The sequence below is a fragment of the Cetorhinus maximus genome, unplaced genomic scaffold (genome assembly GCF_964194155.1).
Source record: "Cetorhinus maximus unplaced genomic scaffold, sCetMax3.hap1.1 HAP1_SCAFFOLD_3602, whole genome shotgun sequence".
NCBI lineage: Eukaryota > Metazoa > Chordata > Chondrichthyes > Lamniformes > Cetorhinidae > Cetorhinus > Cetorhinus maximus.
Genome location: NW_027599509.1, coordinates 1 through 20,213, shown reverse-complemented (window position 1 = coordinate 20,213; position 20,213 = coordinate 1). Strand labels below are relative to the sequence as shown.

The following is a 20,213-nucleotide window of genomic DNA, read 5'->3' as shown; positions in this document are numbered from 1 at the left end:
CCCCCCAGCGCCCTGTGTTACTGACTGTATCTCTACTGATGTTAATCCAGCTCCCTCACACTGTCACTCAGTAACCCCTCTCCCCCCAGCGCCCTGTGTTACTGACTGTATCTCTACTGATGTTAATCCAGCAACTTCAAACTGTCACTCAATAACCTCTCTCCCCCCAGCGCCCTGTGTTACTGACTGAATCTCTACTCATGTTAATCCAGCTCCCACACACAGTCACTCAGTAACCCATCTCCCCCCAGCGCCCTGTGTTACTGACTGTATCTCTACTGATGTTAATCCAGCTCACTCACACTGTCACTCAGCAACACCACTACCCCAGCGCCCTGTGTTACTGACTGTATCTCTACTGATTTTAATCCAGCTCCCTCACACTGTCACTCAGTAACCCGTCTCCCCCCCAATACCCTGTGTTACTGACTGTAGCTCCACTGATGTTAATCCAGCTCCCTCAACTGTCACTCAGTAACCCCTCTCCCTGCAGCTCACAGTCTTGCTGGCTGTATCACTACTGATGTTAATCCAGCTCCCACACAGTCACACCGCAACTTCTCTCCACCCAGCGCCCTGTGTTACTGACTGTATGTCTACTGATGTTAATCCAGCTCCCTCAACTGTCACTCAGTAACCCTTCTCCCCGCAGCGCACAGTCTTGCTGGCTGTATCACTACTGATGTTAATCCAGGTCCCTCACACTGTCACTCAGTAACTGCTCTCCCCCAGCGCCCTGGGTGAATCACTCTATCTCTACTGATGTTAATCCAGCTCCCTCACACTGTCACTCAGTAACCCCTCTCCCCCCAGCGCCCTGTGTTACCTACGGTATCTCCACTGATGTTAATTCAGCTCTCTCAAAGTCATTCAGTAACCCCTCTCCCCCCAGCACCCTGTGTTACTGACTGTATCTCTACTGATGTTAATTCCGCTCCCCCACACTGTTACTCAGAAACCCCGCTCCCCCAGCACCCTGTGTTACTGACTGTATCTCTAATGATGTTAATGAAGCTCACATAAACACTGTCACTCAGTAACCCCTCTTCCCCCAGCGCCCTCTGTTACTGACTGTATTTCTACTGATGTTAAGCCAGCTCCCTTACAGTCACTCAGAAACCTGTCTGCCCCCAGTGCCCTGTGTTACTGACTGTATCTCTACTGATGTTAATGAAGCTCACATAAACATCGTCACTCAGTAACCCCTCTCCCCCCAGCGCCCTGTGTTACTGATTGCATTACTACTGAGAGGCACTCAGGGACACTAGTCTGTGTACAGATATCTCCCTGAGAGAGTGGGGACTGAGAGACACCAGTCAGTGTACAGATATCTCCCTGAGAGAGAATGGGACTGAGAGACACCAGTCGGTGTACAGATATCTCCCTGAGAGAGAGAGACTGAGAGACACCAATCAGCGTTCAGATCTCACTGAGAGAGAGGGGACTGAAAGACATCAGTCAGTGTACAGACATCTCCCTGACAGGGATGGGACTGAGACACACCAGTCAGTGTACAGATATCTCCCTGAGAGAGGGGATTGAGAAACACCAGTCAGTGTGGGGATATCTCCCTGAGAGAGAGGGACTGAGAAACACCAGTCTGTGTACAGATAACTTCCTGAGAGAGGGACTGAGAGACACCAGTCAGTGTACAGATATCTCCCTGAGAGAGAGGATACTGTGAGACAACAGTCAGTGAACAGATATCTCCTTGAGAGAGGGAGGGACTGAGAGACACCAGTCAGCGTACAGATATCTCCCTGAGAGAGAGGGGACTGAGAGACACCAGTCAGTGTACAGACATCTCCCTGACAGGGATGGGACTGAGACACACCAGTCAGTGTACAGATATCTCCCTGAGAGAGGGGATTGAGAAACACCAGTCAGTGTGGGGATATCTCCCTGAGAGAGAGGGACTGAGAAACACCAGTCTGTGTACAGATAACTTCCTGAGAGAGGGACTGAGAGACACCAGTCAGTGTACAGATATCTCCCTGAGAGAGAGGATACTGTGAGACAACAGTCAGTGAACAGATATCTCCTTGAGAGAGGGAGGGACTGAGAGACACCAGTCAGCGTACAGATATCTCCCTGAGAGTGAGGGGACTGAGAGACACCAGTCAGTGTACAGATATCTCCCTGAGAGAGAGGGGACTGAGAGACACCAGTCAGTGTACAGATATCTCCCTGAGAGAGAGGGGACTGAGAGACACCAGTCAGTGTACAGATATCACCCTGAGAGAGAGTGAGAGAGAGATAGAGGGTGGTAGTTTACCATCTAAGTGAAGCTTAAGCCAACTCCACGCTCTCTGTTGAACTTTTGCTCTCTTTATCCTGAAAGACTCTCAGGTTATTGAGGTTTTGTGTTGACTGGTATTCCTGGTGAACGTTCATGAGCTCATCGTTCTGTGCAGTTTTGCTGCTGAACTGTGTTCAGTGCAATGTGGCCATGATTCATGTTGATGCAGCGCAATCTCTCACAGAATCTCGTGTGAAAAATATCACCGACCACAATGGCTGCTCGCTCGAGGGAGAGACCTGTTGTGCAGCCCCTCTCAGAGCCTGTTACACAGGAACAGGAGGAGGACATTCAGCCCCTCTCGGAGCCTGTTACACAGGAACAGGAGGAGGACATTCAGCCCCTCTCGGAGCCTGTTACACAGGAATAGGAGGAGGGCCATTCAGCCCCTCTCGGAGCCTGTTACACAGGAACAGGAGGAGGCCATTCAGCCCCTCTCAAGACTGTTACACAGGAACAGGAGGACGCCATTCAGCCTCTGTCAACTCTGTTCTACAAGAACAGGAGGAGGCCATTCAGCCTCTCGAACCTGTTATGCAGGAACAATAGGAGGCCATTCAGCCCATCACAAGCCTGTTACACAGGAACAGGAGGAGGCCCATTAACGTAAGAATGCTATGCTTCAGTTATACAGGGCATTGGTGAGATGGCATCTCAAATACTGTGTGCAGTTTTGGCCTCCTTATTTAAGGAAGGATGTAAATGCATTTGAGACAGTTCAGAGGAGGTTTACTAGATTGATACCTGGATAAGTGGGTTGTCTTATGAGGGAAGGTTGGACAGACTGGGCTTGATTTTACTGGGGGTTTGAAAAGCGAGGCTTGTCTTGATTGAATTTTATAAGATCCTGAGTGGACTTGATAAGGTGTACATGGAAAGGATGTTGGCTCTTGTGGATGAGTCCAGAAATAGGGGCCACTGTTTTAAAATTAGAGGTTGCCCTTTTAGGACAGAGATGAGGAGAATTTTTTTTCTCTGAGGATTGTGCCACCAGAAAAGCAATGCAGGATAACAAATCCACTAAAGAATCAATGCAGGAGATTCAAATCCACCTAAAAAGAAATTCAGGATCGCAAATCCACCTCAAAATAAATGCAGGACATTCAAATCCACCTAAGAATAAATGCAGGAGATTGAAATCCATTTGACGGGCAATATGATCGGCGCAGGCTTGGAGGGCCGAAGGGCCTGTTCCTGTGCTGTACTTTTCTTTGTTCTTTGTTGTTCTTAAAAAGAGATGCAAATTCGCCTAAAAGTAAACACAGGATAGCAAACCAATGTAGAACTACATGCAGAATAACAAATCCACCTGTAAATAAATGCAAGAGGCTCAAATCCACCTTAAAATAAATGCAGAAGATTCAAACAAATAATGTACGAAGTTTAAGCTGACAATAATCAAAGAATAAAGCATAGCTCTGTCTTATCTCAGCAAATGAAGAGAACTTAACTCTATGACCTTCAGTTGTACAGGGCGCTGGTCAGACCACATCTGGAGTATTGTGCACAGTATTGGTCTCCTTATTTAAGGAAGGATGTAAATGCATTGGGAGCAATTCAGAGAAGGTTTACTAGACTAATCCCTGGAATGGGCGGGCTGTCTTATGAGGAAAGTTTGGACAGGTTAGGCTCCTATCCATTGGAGATTAGAAGGGTGAGAGGGGACTTGATTGAAACATACAAGATCCTGAGGGGTCTTGAGAGGGTGGATGTGGAGAGGATGTTTCCCCTTGTGGGAGAATCGAGAATGAGGGGTCACTGTTTAAAAATAAGGGGTCGCTCATTTAAGACAGAGATGAGGGGAAATTTTTTCTCTCAGAAGGTCGTGAGCCTTTGGAATTCCCTTCCTCAAAAGGCGCTGGAAGTAGAGACTTTGAATATTTTTAAGACTGAGCGAGATGGATTCTGGATTAATAAGGGTGTCGGGGGTAGGCGGGAATGTGGGGTTGAGGTGTTATGAAGAGATATTAATTTCTATAATGCTGTTGGAAATTATTGTTTAAAATAGAGTTTAGTGGTGCCTGTGTCTGTGTGTGCATTTGTGTGTGTCTTAATTGGATTAAAGATAACTGGTCTAGAGGATTTGATGTAGAGAAAGAAGTAGGTTTGAAATGGTAATTAGGTAAACATGAGGAAGTTTGGAAACATGGGTGTCAAGGGGGCAATTTGCATTTTTAAATAAACCATTCAAAAGAGCGGGTGAAATCTTACACCTAGCTAGAAGATGCCAAGCCATGTATTTATTTTTTTCAGCTTCCTGATATAATTGGTGGGATGAAAGAATGTCATCGTTAGGAGAGGTAAAACTAAAAGCCTAATGACACAAGGGAAAATTCGAAAAGAAAGATATGTATAAAGGAAAAAGGAGAGTGTGTGTAAGGCAGAGGCACTTTCAGATCCAACAAGTGTGAGAAGTACAAAGCTGCTGTCTGCAAGGACCCAGAGCTGCAAGAAACTCATTTTAAATGTGGCTGTCTAGGGTCTGCTTTGCCAGGGGTCTGTTTAAATCTGAGATTTACTGTTGCTTTACTGGGAGTCTAACTGAGAGTCAGATTAAGTAGACGATTTTTGTAGTTATCATAGTAGCAATTTTGTAGACGTATGTATGTGTTTACAGTCTGCCTTGTATTAATGAATGTTTAATTTAGTTTTATAAAAAAAAAAACCTCTTGAGACCCAGTGGTCTTATTACTACTGAATTTAAAGTCTGCTTCTGGAAACTTACAAATTGCAAAAATGGGTTATAACAGTTGTTTCAAGTTTCCGTCTGGGATTTGAATTTGAAGCCCTCGGCCTTTACCCCTGGCTGTGACATAATAAGGTTACATTCAGATCGGACATGGTCTTACTGAATGGTGGGGCAGGCACAACGGGCTGAGTGGCCTCCTGCTGCTCCTGGTTCCTATGTTCACATGTTCGTATGGATGTACCTACGCTCACTGCCTGGTCGGTGAAGGCAAGGCCTGACCTCAATGCTCACCGGGAGGACCAATAGGAAGAAAAACCATCCACTTTGGAATAAAATGACAAGTGATATTTGCTTCCAGGTTTTTGGTTAGTGTTTCCAGGAGGGTTCTGAGGATCATTCAGTGTGTGTGTGTTTCTGTGTGTGTGTGTGAGAGTGTGTATGTGTGTGTGTGCACATTGTGTGTGTGTACATGTGTGTGAGAGAGTGTATGTGTGCGTGTGTGTTTTTTGGTGAGTGTGTGTGTTCGTGTGTGTGTGTGCGCGCATACATGCGTGTGTGTGTGCATGTGTGTCTGTTTGTGTGAGATTGTGTGATTGTGTGTGTGTGAGCATGTGTGTGTGAATGTGCGTGTGTGTGTGTTTATGTGTCAGCGTGTGTGTGAGTGTTTGTATGTGTATGTGTATGTGTGTGTGTATGTGCTTGTGTTTATGCATCAGCATGCGTGGGTGTCTGAGTGTATAGACCTTTTCCAGTTACAACAAGCAGTCGAGAGGCTTGTGAAATGATTTTGAATTCTGCCGATGTTCCCTGAAACCATGTTAGCTCTCCCTGTGCTTGGCAAAAATGTCAAGACTTCATCAGCTGCTGTACATGGTTAACTGAACCACTTTGTCACACAGGTCTAAGGGGAAGTGGTATTACAAAAAGGAAGAAAATAGAAACAGTTCTAAGGAAGTTTTCGCCCTGACATCGAGTCTGAGGAAAGACTGAGACACATCTGAGAGAGAGAGAGAAGCAGACACATCAGGAACGGAGGATAGAGACCCCTCAGACACAAATCATGGAGCAGGACAGCGACGACATGAATATGAGATACATCAAAAAGAACACGACAGCCCCCAGTGAACGTAGGTTAAACTGTTGAATAGACGGGGAGCGAGAGAGAGTGTGAGAGAGATTGAGAAAGAGAGAGGCTGAGAAATGGAGAGAGATATTGAGAGTGCGAGAGGCAGGGAGAGACATGGTGAGAGAGATTAAGAGAGAGAGATGGTGAGAGAGATTGAGAAAGAGAGAGGCAGAGAAATGCAGAGAGATATTGAGAGTGCGAGAGACAGAGAGAGAGGTGGTGAGAGATCGAGAGAGAGAGACGGAGAGAGATTGCGAGAGTGAGAGACAGAAAGACGATGAGAGAGATTGAGAGTGAGAGAGACAGAGATGGTGAGAGAGAGATGGAGAGAGACAGAGGCAGATAGAGGGACAGAGAGGGAGATGGTGAGGGAGATTGAGAGAGAGGGAGAGAGGTGAGATTTACTCTGTGTCTAACCCCGTGCTGTACCTGTCCTGGGAGTGTTTGATGGGGACGGTGTAGAGGGAGCTTTACTCTGTATCTAACTCCGTGCTGTACCTGTCCTGGGAGTGTTTGAGTGTTTGATGGGGACGGTGTAGAGGGAGCTTTACTCTGTATCTAACCCCGTGCTGTACCTGTCCTGGGAGTGTTTGATGTGGACGGTGTAGAGGGAGCTTTACTCTATATCTAACCCCGTGCTGTACCTGTCCTGGGAGTGTTTGATGGGGGACGGTGTAGAGGGAGCTTTACTCTGTATCTATCCCCATGCTGTACCTGTCCTGGGAGTGTTTGATGGGGAACGGTGTAGAGGGAGCTTTACTCTGTATCTAACCCCGTGCTGTATCTGTCCTGGGAGTGTTTGATGAGGACAGTGTAGAGGGAGCTTTACTTTGTATCTAACCCCACGCTGTACCTGTCCTGGGAGTGTTTGATGAAGACGGTGTAGAGGGAGCTTTACTCTGTATCTAACCCTGTGCTGTACCTGTCCTGGGAGTGTTTGATGGGGACGGTGTAGAGGAAGCTTTACTCTGTATCTAACCCCACGCTGTACCTGTCCTGGGAGTGTTTGATGGGGACGGTGTAGAGGGAGCTTTACTCTGTATCTAACCCCGTGCTGTACCTGTCCTGGGAGTGTTTGATGGGGACGGTGTAGAAGGAGCTTTACTCTATATCTAACCCCATGCTGTACCTGTCCTGGGAGTGTTTGATGGGGGACGGTGTAGAGGGAGCTTTACCCTGTATCTATCCCCATGCTGTACCTGTCCTGGGAGTGTTTGATGGGGGACGGTGTAGAGGGAGCTTTACTCTGAATCTAACCCCGTGCTGTACCTGTCCTGGGAATGTTTGATGAGGACAGTGCAGAGGGAGCTTTACTTTTTATCTAACACTTTGCTGTACGTGTCCTGGGAGTGTTTGATGGAGGACGGGGTAGAGGGAGCTTTACTCTGTATCTATCCCCGTGCTGTACCTGTCCTGTGAGTGTTTGATGGGGACGGTGTAGAGAGAGCTTTACTCTGTATCAAACCCCGTGCTGTACCTGTCCTGGGAGTGTTTGATGGGGACAGTGTAGAGGGAGCTTTACTCTGTATCTAACCCTGTGCTGTACCTGTCCTGGGAGTGTTTGATGGGGATGGTGTAGAGGGAGCTTTACTCTGTATCTAACCCCGTGCTGTACCTGTCCTGGGAGTGTTTGATGGGGACAGTGTAGAGGTAGCTTTACTCTGTATCTAACCCCGTGCTGTACCTGTCCTGGGAATGTTTGATGGGGACGGTGTAGAGGGAGCTTTACTCTGTATCTAACTCTCATCCATTGTATAGTTTCTGTTTCCGTTTTCCAGATGATCCGGAGATCTTGTACTCGGAGCTGAACTTTCTTCCTGCCTCCGGGACAACTAAGGTCCGTACAACAGGTTAGTTACGGATATCGTATGTCAGTCGTAAGATACTGATTTGTGTCAAACCTGCTTGCCTTTAGTCATTTCTCTATTGCGTTGTGCATGATGCATTAGGTAGAACTTTATTCAGTTTTGTCTTAAGTTATACCTGAGTCAATATCTCAACTGTTCCATCTCCTTTCTGCCAGTTACACCTTAGTTACGTATCTGTTAGACCTTAGTTCTGGTTCTGATAATCTCTGCTTGGAAATCGAATACCCTCCGTCTGTCACAACTGTGCGACACGTCTCTTCCCTGTCAGTTACATCTCAGTTACGTTTCTGTTGCATCAGAGTTAAGTCACAGTTAAGCATGAGTGCAGTTCCAGTTGTTCTTCTGTAAGGTGTCACTTGCATGTGTGTTAAGTTTCAATTACTCATAGCTTGCACATCCATCGCACATCCGTTGCATCTTATCAGCATTTCTGTTGGACCTCAGGCACGTGACAATCGCACCGTATCTACCTGCCTGTTGCTCCTCGGTTTCCATGTCTGCTCCTTATGTGTTGCACTTGGTGTAGGGGGGAGTTAAGTCTTTGCTAAGTCACAGTTATGTGTCAACTGCCCGTCGCTGGAAGTCAAGCATTTGAGATGCTGGCTACGTTCTGTTTACGTCTTGGCGTGCTCCAGAGCTGAGTGTCATGTCTGTGTGTGTGTTGTTGCCCTGTCATTGTCCTCTGCTTCCCACCTACGTCACACGTACTGACCAAACTATCCTCTCGTTCTTCATCCCTTCTCACTCCCTCTCTCCATCTCTCTCCGACACTCGTAGGTGAACAGGAACCAAGTTACGCCCAAGTCAACTTCACTCCGCGGAGTCCGCAGCAGAACCAAGGCCCAGAGGTGACCCCGGGCAAAGGTCAGTCATCCTGGGAGTGTGGGGTCAGAGGTCACAATGGTTCAGGGCAGTCGAGGGGAGGGACGTGGTGAAGTGCGAGAGGATTCACCTCCCTATCTCAGGAACCTCCTCCTGCCCCGACAAACCTCCCTATCTCTGTAACCTCCTGCAACCCCTACACCCCTCCCTATCTCTGTAACCTCCTGCAACCCCTACAACCCTCCCTATCTCTGTAACCTCCTGCAACCCCTACAACCCTCCCTATCTCTGGAAACTCCTCCAGCCCCTACAACCCTCCCTATCTCTGTAACCGCCTCCAGCCCCTACACCCCTCCCTATCTCTGTAACCTCCTCCAGCCCCTACACCCCTCCCTATCTCTGTAACCTCCTCCAGCCCCTACACCCCTCCCTATCACTGTAATCTCCTCCAGCCTCTACAACCCTCCCTATCTCTGTAACCTCCTCCAGCCCCTACACCCCTCCCTATCTCTGTAACCTCCTCCAGCCCCTACACCCCTCCCTATCACTGTAATCTCCTCCAGCCCCTACACCCCTCCCTATCTCTGTAACCTCCTCCAGCCCCTACACCCCTCCCTATCTCTGTAACCTGCTCCAGCCCCTACACCCCTCCCTATCTCTGTAACCTCCTCCAGCCCCTACACCCCTCCCTATCTCTGTAACCTCCTCCAGCCCCTACACCCCTCCCTATCTCTGTAACCTGCTCCAGCCCCTACACCCCTCCCTATCACTGTAATCTCCTCCAGCCCCTACAACCCTTCCCAACTCTGCAAAATCCTTCAGACCCTGCTACCATCCCTTTTTCTGTCACCTCCTACAGCTCCTCTGGCCCTCCCTATGTCTGTACCCTCATCCGGCCGCCTCCAACCCTCCCTATCCCTGTACCCTCCTCCAGACTCTACAACACTCACAATCTCTGTAACCTCTGCCAGTCCCTACAGCCCTCCCTATCTCTGTAACCTCCTCCTATCCCTACAACCCTCCCTATCTCTGTAACCTCCTGTAGCCCCTACACCCCTCCCTATCTCTGTAACCCCCTCCAACCCTCCCTATCTCTGTAACCTCCTCCAGCCCCTACACCCCTCCCTATCACTGTAACGTCTGCCAGTCCCTACACCTCTCCCTATCTCTGTAACCTCCTCCAGCCCCCGACAACCCTCCCTATCTCCCTAACCTCCTCCAGCCCCTATACCCCTCCCTATCACTGTAACCTCCTCCAGCCCCTAGACCCCGCCCTATCTCTGTAACCTCCTCCAGCCCCTAGACCCCACCCTATCTCTGTAACCTCCTCCAGCCCCTACACCCCTCCCTATCTCTGTAACCTCCTCCAGCCCCTAGACCCCGCCCTATCTTTGTAACCTCCTCCAGCCCCTACAACCCTCCCTATCTCTGTAACCTCCTCCAGCACCTACAACGCTCTCTATCTCTGTAACCTCCTCCAGCCCCTAGACCCCTCCCTATCTCTGTAACCTCATCCAGTCCCTACAATACTCTCTTTCTCAGTAACCTCCACCAGACCCAGAACCCTTCCTATCTCTGTAACCTCCTACAACCCTCCGAAATCTCTGCGTTCCTCCAATCCCGGCCTCTCGAGCGTTCCCCGATTCCCATCGCTCCGCCATTGGCGGCCAGGCCTTCAGGTGCCTGGGGACCTAAACTCTGGAATTACCTCCCAAAACCTCTCTGCCTGATTCTGTCCACCTCTGTCTCTTTCCCTTCCAGTCTCTCTCTCACTCTGTCTCTCTCTCACTCTCTCTCTGTCTCTCTCTCACTCTCTCTCTGTCTCTCTCTCACTCTCTCTCTGTCTCTCTCTCTCTGTCTCTCTCTCTCTGTGCCTCTCTCTCTCTCTCTCTCTGTGCCTCTCTCTCTATCTCTCTGTGCCTCTCTCTCCCTCTCTGTGCCTCTCTCTCCCTCTCTGTGCCTCTCTCTCCCTCTCTGTGCCTCTATCTCTCGCTCTCTGTGCCTCTCTCTCCCTCTCTGTGCCTCTCTCTCCCTCTCTGTGCCTCTCTCTCCCTCTCTGTGCCTCTCTCTCCCTCTCTGTGCCTCTCTCTCCCCCTCTGTGCCTCTCTCTCCCCCTCTGTGCCTCTCTCTCCCCCTCTGTGCCTCTCTCTCCCCCTCTGTGCCTCTCTCTCCCCCTCTGTGCCTCTCTCTCCCCCTCTGTGCCTCTCTCTCCCCCTCTGTGCCTCTCTCTCCCCCTCTGTGCCTCTCTCTCCCCCTCTGTGCCTCTCTCTCCCCCTCTGTGCCTCTCTCTCCCCCTCTGTGCCTCTCTCTCCCCCTCTGTGCCTCTCTCTCCCTCTCTGTGCCTCTCTCTCCCTCTCTGTGCCTCTCTCTCCCTCTCTGTGCCTCTCTCTCCCTCTCTGTGCCTCTCTCTCCCTCTCTGTGCCTCTCTCTCCCCCTCTGTGCCTCTCCCTCCCCCTCTATGCCTCTCTCTCCCTCTCTGTGCCTCTCTCTCCCTCTCTGTGCCTCTCTCTCCCTCTCTGTGCCTCTCTCTCCCTCTCTGTGCCTCTCTCTCCCTCTCTGTGCCTCTCTCTCCCTCTCTGTGCCTCTCTCTCCCTCTCTCTGTAAGATACTCCTTGTGCCGATCTCTGTGTCTGAGCTTTTGGTTTCCTGTCCCTAATATCTCCCTGTGTGAATCGGTGTTCGATTCTCTTTGATAACTCTCCTGTACCGTGCGCTGGGATGTGAAACAAGGGATATAAACGAGTAACGTGGTTGTTGTTTCTCTCGATAAGGGAGGTAGATACATCACCATTGTCTGTTCCGTGCAGTTACACAGGCTGCTCAACATGGGTCAATCATACTTCTCTATTCCAGGTAAACCTGGACAGGAAACAGTTGGAGGAAAAAGATCAAAAAAATCGAGATGTCTCATCGTGGTCGGCCTCATTGTCATAATCTGCAACTTCGCTATTATTACAGGTCTCACAGTCCAAGGTACGGGGAGGAACATCTCACTGTAACACCCTGATATATCCCACACCCCTCACTGTAACACCCTGATACATCCCACACCCCTCACTGTAACACCCTGATACATCCCACACCCCTCACTGTAACACTCTGATACATCCCACACCCCTCACTGTAACACTCTGATACATCCCACACCCCTCACTGTAACACTCTGATACATCCCACACCCCTCACTGTAACATTCTGATACACCCCACACCCTTCACTGTAACACGCTGATATATCCCACACCCCTCACTGTAACACTCTGATATATCCCACATCCCTCACTGTAACACCCTGATATTTCCCACACCCCTCACTGTAACACGCTGATATATCCCACACCCCTCTCTGTAACACCCTGATACATCCCACACCCCTCACTGTAACACTCTGATATATCCCACACCCCTCACTGTAACACTCTGATATAACCCACATCCCTCACTGTAACACTCTGATATATCCCACACCCCTCACTGTAACACTCTGATATATCCCACACCCCTCACTGTAACACTCTGATATAACCCACACTATCACTCACTCTGACTCTGTCTCTCAGTTCTACAGATGAACAAGGAGCACGATGCTGCTGACCCCCTGAACCGGACCTTGGCCATTGCCCTGCGGAACCTGACAGAGCTGGATGGAAAGTTCCAGAAATTGTCCGAGACGGCGCGATCGCTCTGCCCAATGCTCCGAATCTGTTCAGGCGAGTGGGAGCTGCCGGCCGTACTCCTGCCCCCTCCTGCAACATCCCATGCTCTGTCCCATTGGGGTCACCCCCACCTTCCCCATCCTTCAGTCAAGGCCTCAATCTCCAAGCGGGGGAAGGCCGCACTATCCCGGCCTCTGCCTCTCGGAGTTAAGGTACAGAGCAGATTAAATAGAATGGTGTAAAATACCCGAGAGGGGCTGACTGGTCTCCTCATGTTCCTGTGCAACAGGCTCGAGAGGGGCTGAATGGCCTCCTCCTGTTCCTGTGCAACAGTCTCGAGAGGGGCTGAATGGCCTCCTCTTGATCCTAATGTTTCAATACATTTCTCTGAATTAAGTCTCTATAATTTTGCAGAGTCTCTCTGCCCGAGCTGCTGGAACGATCATAATCTTCATTGCTATAGATTCTCAACGGAAGGTGGAAACTGGGACTCGGCAAAACGACAATGTGAATCCCAAAATTCACACCTCATCATCATAAATACAGAACAGGAACAGGTGAGAATAACAGACGCATCTGTCAGAATGAGATAGAGAGAAAATATCCCTCTGCACCGTCCCCATCAAACACTCCCAGGACAGGAACAGCACGGGGTTAGACACAGAGTAAAGCTCCCTCTACACCGTCCCCATCAAACACTCCCAAGACAGGTACAGCACGGGGTTAGATACAGAGTAAAGCTCCCTCTACACTGTCCCCATCAAACACTCCCAGGACAGGTACAGCACGAGGTTAGATACAGAGTAAAGCTCCCTCTGCACTGTCCACATCAAACACTCCCAGGACAGGTACAGCACGGGGTGAGATAGAGAGTAAAGCTCCCTCTACACTGTCCCCATCAAACAGTCCCAGGACAGGTACAGCACGGGGTTAGATACAGAGTAAAGCTCCCTCTACACCGTCCCCATCAAACACTCCTAGGACAGGTACAGCACAGGGTTAGATACAGAGTAAAGCTCCCTCTACACTGTCCCCATCAAACACTCCCAGGACAGGTACAGCACGAGGTTAGATACAGAGTAAAGCTCCCTCTGCACTGTCCACATCAAACACTCCCAGGACAGGTACAGCACGGGGTTAGATACAGAGTTATGCTCCCTCTACACTCCCAGGACAGGTACAGCACGAGGTTAGATACAGAGTAAAGCTCCCTTTGCAATGTCCACATCAAACACTCCCAGGACAGGTACAGCACGGGGTGAGATAGAGAGTAAAGCTCCCTCTACACTGTCCCCATCAAACAGTCCCAGGACAGGTACAGCACGGGGTTAGATACAGAGTAAAGCTCCCTCTACACAGTCCCCATTAAACAATCCCAGGACAGGTACAGCACGGGGTTAGATACAGATTAAAGATCACTCTACACCGTCCCCATCAAACATTGCCAGGAGAGGTACAGCATGGTGTGAGATATAGAGTAAAGCTCCCTCTACACCGTCCCCATCAAACACTCCCAGAACAGATACAGCACGAGGTTAGATACAGAGTAAAGCTCCCTATACATCATCCCCATCAAACACTCCAAGGACAGGTACAGCACGGGGTGAGATACAGAGTAATGCTCCCTCTACACCGTCCCCATCAAACATTGCCAGGACAGGTACAGTTTGGTGTGAGATAGAGAGTAAAGCTCCCTCTACACCGTCCCCATCAAACAATCCCAGGGCAGGTACAACACGGGGTTAGATACAGAGTAAAACTCCCTCTACACTGTCCCCATCAAACACTCCCAGGACAGGTACAGCACGGGGTTAGATACAGAGTAAAGCACCCACTGCACTGTCCCCATCAAACACTCCCAGGACAGGGACAGCACGGGGTTAGATAGAGAGTAAAGCTCCCTCTGCACTGTCCCCATCAAACACTCCCAGGACAGGGACAGCACGGGGTTAGATACAGAGTAAAGCTCCGTCTACACTGTCCCCATCAAACACTCACAGGACAGGTACAGCACGGGGTTAGATACAGAGTAAAGCTCCCTCTACACTACATGAACGAGGGTTCCAGCAGTCGATGAGCTGCGACCGGGGTGGTTCTGGGCGATGTTACGGAGTTGGGAAGAGGCCGTCTTGGTGACGATGTGGATATGAGGTGGGAATCCCATCTCCAGGTTAATCACAACCCCAGGGTTGTGAACAGTCTGGTTCAGACTCAGAGAGTTCGCAGGATGGAGTCGGTAACTCGGGAATGGAGTTTGGAACAGAGACGGAAAACAATAGCTTCAGTCTTCCTGATATTTAATCAGAGGGAATGAGGGAGAATTTCCTCAGAAAGGGTTTGGGGAATTTTGTGTATCAGTTGTGCGTGTGTGTGAGAGAGTGTGTCTGTCCGTGTGAGGGCATGTGTGTGGGTGTATGTGTGTCTGTGTGAGTATATGAGTGATTGTGTGTGTGAATTAAGGCAGTAATACTAACTGGTGACACCAAATCATTACATCTGTTGCAGAATTTCATAAAGAAATCTATCAAGAATAATCGTGGGACTTACTGGATCGGACTAACAAATCGAGAGAGTGAAAGACACTGGAAATGGGTGGATGGGACCCCAGTGAGGTGAGTCCCAGCATCGCATGGAGAGAGAGAGCGGGACAGGGTGATTAGTTTGGGATTGATACAGGGCTATGGGGAGAGAGCGAGACAGTGGGATTAGTTTGGGATTGATACAGGGCTATGGGGAGAGAGCAGGACAGTGGGATTAGTTTGGGATTGATACAGGGCTATGGGGAGAGAGTGGGACAGTGGGATTAGTTTGGGATTGTTACAGGGCTATGGGGAGAGCGGGGCAGTGGGATTAGTTTGGGATTGATACAGGGCTATGGGGAGAGAGCGGGACAGTGGGATTATTTTGGGATTTGTACAGGGCTATGGGGAGAGCGGGACAGTGGGATTAGTTTGTGATTGATACAGGGCTATGGGGAGAGCGGGACAGTGGGATTAGTTTGTGATTGATACAGGGCTATGGGGAGAGAGCGGGGCAGTGGGATTAGTTTGGGATTTGTACAGGGCTATGGGGAGAGTGCGGGACAGTGGGATTAGTTTGGGATTGATACAGGGCTATGGGGAGAGCGGGGCAGTGGGATTAGTTTGTGATTTGTACAGGGCTATGGGGAGAGAGCGGGTCAGTGGGATTAGTTTGGGATTTGTACAGGGCTATGGGGAGAGAGCAGGGCAGTGGGATTAGTTTGGGATTTGTACAGGGCTATGGGGAGAGAGCGGGGCAATGGAATTAGTTTGGGATTTGTACAGGGCTATGGGGAGAGAGCGGGACAGTGGAATTAGTTTGGGATTTGTACCAGGCTGTAGGAATCTTGTTGATTCTGTGCAAGAAGGTGTCAGATTTTTATCTGTATTTTTTATTTCCCCAATTCCCAGTTTTACTCGATGGGATCAGGGTGAACCGAATAATTGGTATGGTAATGAAAACTGCGCCGTTATCAGAAGAGCCAGCTGGAATGATGTCAGTTGTTCCAATCACTTCCGTTTCATCTGTGAGAAAAGGGCACTGCCCTGCGTCGAGGCAGCTGATATTGAGAAATATTGTTCCTGAAGAGAGACTGGGACACAGAACGAGAGGGTCAGGATTGTCCAAAGATCCCCAGCCCATCCTCCCTCCCCCACAATCCCCAGCCCCTCCTCCCTCCCCCACAATCCCCAGCCCCTCCTCCCTTCCCCACAATCCCCGGCTGCCCGAGGCCACGTCTGAAAGGTGAAAGTTCATCTTGTTCCCCATCTCCCCCAGGAGGAGCTTCCTGCAGCACCACCAGTGATGGGAGGTGGGAATGACAGTGTGACGGTTGACATTGTAAAACCCCATTATAAATCCAGGCAGGAATCCGACAAAATGCAACAGAACAGAAGTCCTGCATTTCTCTAGCACCTTTCACTAACTCAGGAGATCCCCAACATGCTTTGGCAGCCAATGAAGTAACTCTTTACAGTGTTTTCATAGTTGTCATGTCAGAAACGAGGCATTCAATTTGCGTGCAGTAAGCTCCCACTGGACTTGGAATTGAACTCGGTCACATCGGAAATAGCCTTTGGACTTTTTCTTCTCAGACTCTGGAAATCATGTGAACTCATTTAATCTCCGTGGTTCTTGTACTGTTACTATCCATAGTTAAATGTTTCTTTTTTCTACCCTCCATTACTCTGTGTGTGTGTGTGTGTGTGTGTGTTTGTGTGTGTGTGTGTGTCTGTATGTGTGCGTGTGCGTCTGTGTGTTTGTGTGGCTGTGTGTTTGTGAGAGTGAGTATCTGTGTGTGTTCGCGTGTGAGTGTGCGGATTTGAGTGTGAGTGAGTGTGTGTGAGTGTGTATGAGTGTGAGTGTGTGGTTGTGTGAGAGTGTGGGTGTGTGTGCTTGTGTGTGTGTTTGTGTGTGTGTATGGTGTTTTTGTGTGTTTGTGTGTGTGAGTGTGTGTCTGTGTTGTGTGAGTGTGTGTGAGTGAGAGTGTGTGCGATTGGGTGTGTGAGTGTGAGTGAGTGTGTGACTTTGTGAACATTCCTGCCCCGGGTTTTAAATGTAAATAAACTAACCCGAGTTGATCATAATGTGAGTTTGTTGTGAGTGATTAGTAAAGTGGATCAGACACACTGAGGGTTTGGGAAAACACACCACAACATACTTCACAAAGAATTCAAAACACCTTCTGCGTTCGGACAGCTGGTGAGAGACAGAAGTACAGTTTTCCTGTCTCTCTCCTGTCCGGAACAGTTCGTTCTGAGGAACCTACCAACTCAGACATGTGTACAAGATCTCCAACTTTGTAATACTGCTCCCAACTTCTCAATTCCTTCATACACCAACCTACGTACTTTTGCTTTAACCAATCCCTTAGGTGTGTTCGGTGTCCTGATATTTAACTAGGAAGTGACCACAACGAGCAGGAAAACACAATTGCTTCTTTCACAGATTAACTGAATTCTGTGTCCCTCTCATCCTCGCACCTTCCCCCAACGGAACTGTTTCTCCTTCTCTATCTACGTTGCTGCTATTCATTTCATCCCGTGAGCTATAACATTTCTGACAAGCCTGTTGTGTGGCACTGTATCGAATGCCTTCTGGAAGTCTATGTACACCACATCCACAAAGATACCCTCATCAACCCTCTCTGTTCCCTTATCAATAAAACTCCAGCAAGTTCGTTAAACAGGATTTTCCCTGAACAAGTCCGTGCTGGCTTTCCTTAATTCACCCGCGTTTGTCCATGTGACACATTGAAAAACACCGCCAAATTCAACAACAACCTCAACATTGAAAAACAGCAACAAATTCAACAACAACCTCAACATTGAAAAAACACCAACAACCTCAACATTGACAAACACCAACAAATTCAACAACAACCTCAACATTGAAAAACACCAACAAATTCAACAACAACCTCAACATTAAAAAACAACAAATTCAACAACAACACCAACGTTGAGAAACACCAACAAATTCAACAACAACCCCAACATTGAACAACTCCAACAAATGCAATTGGTAGAGGTATCAGTGGGGGAGCATTTTGCAGATAGTGATCATAACTCCATTTGATTCCAGGTTGTTATGGAAAAGGACAAGGATGGGCGAGAAATCAGAGTTCCAAATTGGGGGAAGGCAGATTTTAATAAGGTCAAATATGATTTGGCCAGAGTGGACTGGGAGCAGCTGCTTTCAGGTAAATCTACATCAGATCAGTGGGACTCATTCAAGAAGGAAATAGGGAGAGTAGAGGGCCAACATAATCCTGTAAAGGCAAAGGGTGGGACCAACAAATCCAGGGAACCCTGGATGTCGAGGGATATACAGGATTGGATAAAGAGAAAAAGGGAGGCTTATGGCAGATACTAAGGGCTCAAAACAGCGGAAACCCGAGAGGAGTATAGAATGTGTAGGGGGGAAACTTAAAAAGGAAATTAGAACAAAAAGAGGGCATGAAAAACATTGGCAGGTAAAATAAAGGAAAATCCAAAGTTATTTGACAAGTACATCAAGAGTAAGAGGATAACTAGGGAAAGAGTAGGGCCCATTAAGGACCATAGTGGTAATTTGTGTGTGGAGCCGGAAGACGTAGGTATGGTTCTAAATGAATACTTTGTGTCGGTGTTCACAAGTGAGAGGGACGATGTGGGTATGGAAATCAGGCAGAAGGACTGTGATATAATGAAAGAAATGAGCATAGAAAGGGAAGAGGTTCTAAGTGGTCTGGCAGGCTTAAAAGTAGATAAATCTCCAGGCCCGGATGAAATGTATCCCAGGCTGTTGAGTGAGGCAAGGGAGGAGATAGCAGGGGCACTGGCAATAATTTTCATTACCTCTCTGGCCACAGGAGAGGTGCCAGAGGACTGGGGGACAGCCAACAGGGTACCATTATTGAAGAAGTGAGGAAGGGATAAACCAGGCAACTACAGGCCAGTCAGTCTAACCTCAGTGGTGGGGAAACTATTGGAAGCAATTCTGAGGGACAGAATTAATCTACACTTGGAGAGGCAGGGATTAAATCAAGGAGAGTCAGTGTGGTTTTGTTAAGGGGAGGTCATGTCTGACCAATTTGATTGAATTTTTCGAAGAGGTGACCAGGTATGTAGATGAGGGCAATGCATTTGACATAGTCTACTTGGGCTTCAGCAAGGCTTTTGATAAGGTCCCGCGTGGGAGACTGATAACGAAGGTAAAAGCCCATGGGATCCAAGGCAATTTAGCAAATTGGATCCAGAATTGGCTGAGTGGCAGGAAGCAGAGGGTGAAGGTCGAGGGGGGTTTTTGTGACTGGATGCCTGTGTCCAGTGGGGTTCCACAGGGATCGGTGTTGGGTCCCTTGATGTTTGTGGCATATATAAACGAGTTAGACTTGAATGTAGGAGGGCTGGTCAGTAAGTTCGCGGATGACACGAAAATTGGTGGGGTGGTAAATAGTGAGGAGGATAGCCTTAGATTACAGGAGGAGAGAGATGGGCTGATGTCAGATTGGCTGATCAGTGGCAAATGGAATTAACCCGGATAAGTGTGAGGGAATACATGATGAATGGGAAGTACTGAGGATCAGAGGGACCTTGGTGTGCATGTCCACCAGTTCCTTAAGGTAGCGGGACAGGTAGATAAGGTGGTTAAGAAGGCAAATGGGATACTTGCTTTTATTAGCCGAGGCACAGAATATAAGAGCAGGGAGGTTATGCTGGAACTGTATAAAACGCTGGTTAGGCCACAGCTCGAGTATTACGTGCAGTTCAGGAATCCGCATTATAGGAAGGAAGTGACTGCACCGGAGAGAGTGCAGAGGGGATTGACCAGGATAAAAGCAAAACACTGCGGACGCTGGAAATCTGAAACAAAACTAAAAATAGCTGGAAAAACTCAGCAGGTCTGACAGCATCTGCGGAGAGGAAGACAGGTAACGTTTCGAGTCCTTATGACTCTTCATCTGATGAATACTCCAGGCTTGTAGAAAGACCCCAGGCCGTCACTCCCACTGTCCTGCCCACCTCCACCCACCACCCCCCACCCCCCACCCCCTCGCCCGCCCCACAACACGCAACACCTCACAACCATTCATCTTTTCCCGTCTGCTGCAGTGCCCGACCCGTTCCCTTGCTGGTAGGAGAGCAGAACAGCACCGTGACATGTCCAGCCTCTCCCAGGCATTCAGAGGGAGTGAGAGAGTGAGGGACTGAGTGCCACTGCCTCACTATTTGCCCAGTGAAGCGTTTGCC

General features: G+C 48.9%; 1 protein-coding gene across 1 annotated transcript; it reads left to right on the top strand.

Moving 5' to 3' along the window:
• Positions 1–6,048: 6,048 nt before the first annotated feature.
• Positions 6,049–16,065, top strand: LOC144678102 (hepatic lectin-like). Its single transcript, XM_078538012.1, has 8 exons — positions 6,049–6,115; positions 7,893–7,964; positions 8,760–8,846; positions 11,658–11,777; positions 12,364–12,517; positions 12,857–13,016; positions 14,977–15,071; positions 15,891–16,065. The coding sequence occupies exons 1-8, from the start codon at positions 6,049–6,051 to the stop codon at positions 16,063–16,065; spliced, it is 930 nt and encodes a 309-aa protein (XP_078394138.1).
• Positions 16,066–20,213: the final 4,148 nt, after the last annotated feature.